Raw genomic sequence first — 6,293 nt, 5'->3', positions numbered from 1 at the left:
TATGATTTAAGTGCAGAAACCCGGCAGAAGGCAGCGAATGAGCAAATGTCGTTGTAATGGCCTTTCTATGTGTCTATGGTTTCATGCTTTACAGCGGCTAGGTGCCCGGTCAACATGCCTGACCATTTGCTGCATTGCACGAGTGCCTGTGACAACAAAATTCTGTATGCTGCATTGAAAACCACATTCAGCTGCTTCAGACGAGTGAGCACAGGGTCCTTGGATCCGAACAGTCGTAGTAGCAGATACTTCAACAACGCCAAGAAGCACTATCATGTGCCTCAAACACTGGTCCACTTTATGGAACCCTTTATGCGAAACCAAAGTGTCTCTATTAACGAGGCATGACTTATACTGTTCTTGGGACAGAAATGACCATTCATAGAGAATTTTATCCTTTAATGGTCTGAGAATTTTCCTGTCAAAGGACCACAAATTCCCAACCACAGAAAATACAGTTGGCAAAAAAGAATTTGAACACAGAGCATGCAAAATTTCATGAAATAATGAAAGAAACCAACAGCCCTTACAAAGTATGGCTTTCCTATTAACAGTTGTCTGAGGGAATTTTCGAGGATACATAAGCAATATTTACAGAAATGTTACCATGGTGCATTATATGCTTCCTTGTGTCTCTCGTTCAGCTGTTGCGCCATCATTTACATGCACCACATCAAGTCTAGTGGCGACATGTCCAGTGCAGGCTGCGGAGGGTCAAGCCGCACGCACTTTCTGCGTAGGCTGCTTTTATCTTCCGCTGGGAAGTGCTCTGTCCAGTGCAGGTGTTGGGAGGCAATCCAACTGGCTACACGTCACCTGTTTCCATTCACTGCTGCACTCTGCTTTCCCTTCTTGATCTATCCTCGTCTGGCTGGGTATAGGTGAGTGCTAGCAAAATGCAGAGAGGGACACACACACAGGACGAAGCACTCATATGTTCGTCCCTTTGTATTTTTGCTGGCACTTCCTTATACCCACAAGGATGCATTTCCAACTAGCCCCAGTAGTAGCTCTTTCGCTTACCACAATATGTATGCTGTCCTGATGCATTTCCCTCGTACAATACACCAGAAAGTTGAGACTAGTCACATTCATGTAAACACTGCTATGATACAGTTGGCATCACGAGTGCTCTATACATGTTGTTCTATCAGTAAATTAACAACTTTGAGAAAAAAGCCGCTAAATGTAGGCTTGTAACTGCATGTTTTGTTTTGACAACATTACACAGCTTGGGTGTTTACCCAACAGTGCCTGAAAAATGTGTACATTTTTCATGGAATACTTGACTTAGGCAAATGAAAAAATCCAGGAATATAAACATATTTTTTTGCGGTCAAGCACAACTTACCCACTATTATGGGCCCGTCAATGCCCACTATGAAACTATCAAGGTTACTGGTCCATAGTTTGCAATGTAGATGGGAGGTTGTATTTTGCAATAAATTCTCATGCTTTCTTGGAGAACCTACCATAATCAATTGATTCCCGTGGTGCTGGTGTGGGCTCTCTGAAGGTAGCGGTCTGGGTAGCGCCTGTCAAAGAAAGAAAAACTCAGCGACCACAAACGATTGAAATCAGGTATTTTACTGCTCAGGTTCACTTTCTTAGGCTAGATTTAAAGCATATATCTGAATGATGAGCAACAAGCTAGTGAAGCAAGTTTCACGACGTCTGCCTGAGAAGGGTATTCAACGTGTTCATTGAGCTGAACAAAAAAGTAACGTATATATAAAATGCTCTACAGAAAACAGAGATGTCCACCACGTAAACAATGCCTTCAAACATAGTCTCACAGAAAAAGATATGAAATACTACGTGGTAAGCATAAAGTTAAAACTTATTTCTTCTCTTTCAAAAGAATTTGTGGCGTTCGAAGTGGTAGTGTAGCGCGATGTGTGACGCAGCTAATTACTGAACACCCGCGACATTACTGTGCACTGATATAACTGCATAGTGTTAAGCTATGTGCAATGCTGTAGCAATAGTGGTGCAGTTAACTTTTCAATTTTCGTACATTGTCACTGCTGTAACAGTTCACTATACACACCTTCGTCGCCAGGGAGGGGAGGAGTGCTAGTCTCAGCAGCAGTAAACTGCGGGGAACCGGTGGTGTGCTGGTAGCCTGCAATTAAAGCACTATACTTAGTTGCTCCCAATTTAAACACATCAATTAGTAAAGTATACGCGTATTTTGCTGTGTGAAGACATAGCTCTCAATACCTTACGTGAGGATTGCGCATGTTATAAATCTTCACTAAGAAGTAATGCGCGATTGCAGTATTAGCCTCAACCAAATGGAAATTTCTTCACCTCGAGCATTTATGTAAAACAGATCCCCGCTTATTGCACTTACCTGTGCCATGGACGACGGAATCTGCGGCAATGGATGTCCCTGACGCATATGTCAGTGGTGTAAGACAGTAGTCTGAAATAGAGGTACCACAAAGTTACTTCCAAGGAAAACAAACCAACTAGTGTAGTGAATGCGTAGGGATGCTTTCCTATGTAAGAACGCAGGAAGACTTACCGTGGTCAAGCAAGATTTCCACTGGTGCACCAGCGGACTGCAATGCTGCAGCGGAACCGATACCTATGGGAAGAAGGAAAAAAACAGATAACCGGTCAAGCTCTGCATAGCAGCAGCTTCTGCTCAATACACAGTCTAGCAGTGGTGTTCTATTCGCAACGGTTTATCTTCCTCTCAGTTTGTCTGATCCTAAATTGGGCTGAAAGGGGTTTTGCAAGTTTGTAAGAAATTCAATTATAAAAGAACATTTTGCCAGATGAATATACCGCAACATACAAAATAGTGCTACAGCACACAGGGGCAAAAAAGAAAACACACAAGCGTTAAACAGTTCATTGGAAACCACGAGGCCGTAAATGCATGGTGTGCATTGCAGAAATGCAAATGCAAAGTCCAGCAATTTTGTATCAGAGTTGGAACGTCATCTCTTTATTTCGTGAGTTTTGTTTGTTTTTGCCTGTTTATATATTCAATTCTGATTGATTGTCTGACTTATTATTATTATTTTTTTTTCTCTATGCATATGCTTGTCATTTCTTGTATTGAAAAATGTTTGAATGTGCCCCTCCTGCTAGGATCATGCATGGTCCGCAGTATTTCAAATAAATAAAAACTTTTTTTTGAACAATGCAGTGTCACCACTATTAATGCTTGCAAACTTACTCGCGAAATCATTCAGGCAGAAATCAGATAGCTTAAGTGACATGTGCATCGTTAAACAACCTGGTGGCCTATATCTCAAAGAATTAGTTTGTCTAAGAAACCACTAAAATGTTCACCTCGAATGTTTGTGCAATATGTGTCCACTAAATGTATATTTACCACCTTGTGGTTCACAATAAACTGCTCGCAGTTAGTGCTTGTGTGTTTGTGTTTATTTGTACTTGGCTCTGTGTGCTGTTGTGCTATTTTGTATGTCATGCTACCAGCAAGCCCAAACTGCCACATTACTATTAGAATTTACCACAATTGTCTCAGTGAATTCCCGCACTTTGCCCTTGATTCATTCCAATGAGCAGCAAATATTATTGACAAGAATATAAATACCAAGCTGTAAGAATAGCTTTCCAAACTGCTGCAGGGGTGCATTGTCCAGCTCCTGTCTCTATAGTTTAGAGAAATTTAAGCTACAGCGTGGTACATCACTGTAGACTGATGTAACTGAAGCAATGGCGACAGGACATTGAAGTAGGAAAGTTTTGTGCTCGGCAAGTTACGCTTGCAGTTGGCCCCGCTTTCCTTTTATCTTAGATTTACAGGATGAATTTTTCTGAAGAAAGTGCCTCACCTTGTGCCGCACCACCTTCCTCATAGAAATCTGCGATAAAAAGAGACAGAAGATATATTGAAGGATCAAGCTTGAGAAGAATTTACTGTGACAGGAATTTTGCTTACCCGGGTGGACCAAGGACCTCAGGCGAGGCTCTTGCACCTTCACGGAAGGGATTGCTCCACGCGTCAACCTTGTGCGGGCATCACTAGTGAAGCAATCCCTCGTGAAGTGTTTTGAGCAGAGCCTGTAGGTCCTGTGTATGTTCTCCTTTTGATTGTGAAGAAGGTCTGCCCTGTTGGCATATTTGAGCCAAGGTGAAAATCTGAAAAAAACAGCCAAATAATAATTTTTTTTATGTCTGGTTGTAGTAAACAAGCCACAATCCTTAAAATCCTTGAGGGTACGATTTCATTTTGTGATCTGTTTTTCGCTTAGGTAGCAAAAACTACTTTTATGTTTAAGTACTTTTTGGGAGCGGCATAATTTTACGCAGCGGATGGGAATGGAGGCAGAGCTGCACAGCAGACTGAAGCCGAATCTTACCATAGAAATTATAACTCGCACTTTTCTCCAGACATTTGCAGGCTGACCACCACCCATGATCCAATTTTTTTTTATTCCTGCATGGAACCCACGCCAATGTAGCTATGCCAACAATGCTGTGGCAGAAAGCAGCTTTCTCAGAAGTTTGAAGTCTAGATTGAGAACAGGAGGAGGATGTAGAAGAGGAAAGGCAGGGAGGTTAACCGAAAGAATAATCGGCTTGCTACTCTACAGATTGACAACAGCTGGTCAATGAACCAGTAGGCATAGTTTTTCACCTTGTGCTTTCACTGTCCAAAACAATAATAGGAAACACTGCTCTTTCAAAAAAAGTGAGGGGGGGGGGGGGAGGCAAGAAAGTTGGGTCCCCAAAAAGTAAAAAAAAAATGCCCCCCCCCCCCCCCCCCCCTTCCCCATCCCCACCATGCAAAACGCGCTGCCTCGAAGACGGGTACCTAAGAAAAAAAAAGATGCTTCCCCCCTCCTCCCCCTTTCCTCTTTCCGTGCAAAAGGCGCTGCCTCTCCCGTGGATATCCCAAAGCTACATTGCCTTCAACCATCCGCCGGAAACGACGCACGGAAAGGAAACACGAACTAGGCGGCGAACTTATCCGAAAGCAGTCAAGGACCACGCATGAGATAAGAGATATGTTAGGGGATAGGAATCGACTTTCAGCGCGGTGTTCCAAACTACTGGTGTTAGTCAGGCCAGCTCGATAATTTTAGGTGCGACGCGCGCATCGCTGCTGCAGAAACCACGCACGTAATAATATGTAAGCGCTAAACATCGTAAAAAAACTGAACCGGAATGAACATTAAAATTGCTCCGCTGTCGACGTTGCGGTGCAGCAGTTAGAATAAACATATACAAAATAGACTTTGAGGGCACCAAAATCTAAGAGGGATTAAAGTTAGCGAGACAAGTCAGGCAGTGAGCACACGCAAACACACAAATGCGAATGAGAAAAGCAAGGTAGCAAATCGCCCCACGCTTATGAGAGGCAACTGACCGTTGGGCCATCTCGAGCTACAGCACCGTCCCTTAAATTTGCTTTAATGTCCCTTAAACGTCCTTATCAAACTCATTTCGCAAAAAAACAAAGCCGCTGCAGTAAACCGTACAGGGAAAATTCGTTCTGTTCCATTGGCAATTTCAAATTGTAGCGCTCAAGGGCGGTCAGAAAGGCGCACAGGTGACTAACGGTTTTGTAAACTTGTTACGCAAAGAGGGGTGCGCTAGGTCGTGAATTCATAAATACCTTTGGTCGACAGGAACACTGAAGAGATGCTCTCCGCTCTTGCCGGATGTGCTGCACCACTTCGCGCAACAATACATATGCGACATGACTCTGCAGTGACGCTGGTGCAGCAGTGCAGTGCGAACGTCGCCGAAGTCGCCGTTTTCTGTGGTTTTCTCTTGCGCGGCTGACCGTGCGTCGTCTGCTTGTCGTCTGCTGCCGCGTTACCCGCGTCGTCATCTTCGCAACTAATTTCTGTGATATCTTATTTTTAATACCTATGGCTGGTTATAATTTAGTTCATAAGCACATTTTTATTATTGATAGTGGTCGAAAAATTTTACTTTTATTAGGCTTAACTGCAGCCGCGTTTACCGCCGATACCAGGATCGCTGCAATCGTTTCGACCGTGGCGGCACCCTCGGCGCGGACGCGCAACTTGCAACATGCCACAGCCCTGACTTAACGAGAATTAACGAGACTCTGTAAGCCCTCCTACGCGACCGGCATGCAAGCGCCGGTTGGTCTCCAAAGGAGTCACAAAAAATAACTGCTGCCAGTGCCTTCTCAATGTTTATCAAGATATCAGCCGCTGTGCGTTTGATAATGCACGGAATTATAATTTCCGATTGCTAATAACGCTTGCAAAAAGCACATAAATGCCACGATACACTTGGTTGTCGTACGTGATCTCTTAGGGGCTTCGCGC

At 43.7% G+C, this 6,293-nt stretch overlaps 1 protein-coding gene across 1 annotated transcript; it reads right to left on the bottom strand.

Annotated features, from left to right (window-relative positions):
* Positions 1–1,305: 1,305 nt before the first annotated feature.
* LOC149337008 (uncharacterized) lies at positions 1,306–6,040 on the bottom strand. Its single transcript, XM_089553233.1, has 7 exons — positions 5,606–6,040; positions 3,926–4,125; positions 3,819–3,848; positions 2,531–2,593; positions 2,357–2,428; positions 2,051–2,125; positions 1,306–1,535 (listed from the first exon to the last, which is right to left on the bottom strand). Exons 1-7 carry the CDS (start codon positions 5,689–5,691, stop codon positions 1,450–1,452), a joined length of 612 nt encoding a protein of 203 aa, XP_089409359.1. The 5' UTR covers positions 5,692–6,040; the 3' UTR covers positions 1,306–1,449.
* Between the last annotated feature and the right edge of the window lie 253 nt (positions 6,041–6,293).

This window comes from Amblyomma mixtum, chromosome 7 (genome assembly GCF_055824585.1).
Source record: "Amblyomma mixtum isolate Tamu chromosome 7, ASM5582458v1, whole genome shotgun sequence".
NCBI classification, from domain to species: Eukaryota; Metazoa; Arthropoda; class Arachnida; order Ixodida; family Ixodidae; genus Amblyomma; species Amblyomma mixtum.
This window is presented reverse-complemented; position numbering and strand designations above follow the sequence as displayed.

Bases quoted from the DNA above. Each gene is read 5' to 3' on its own strand.
- LOC149337008 (XM_089553233.1), bottom strand. From the start codon at position 5,691: ATGTCGCATATGTATTGTTGCGCGAAGTGGTGCAGCACATCCGGCAAG. The intron at 2,594-3,818 runs GTGAGGCACTTT...TTCTTCCCATAG, and splicing joins GGAAGGTGGTGCGGCACAAG to GTATCGGTTCCGCTGCAGCA. The intron at 2,429-2,530 runs GTAAGTCTTCCT...CCTCTATTTCAG, and splicing joins GGAAATCTTGCTTGACCACG to ACTACTGTCTTACACCACTG.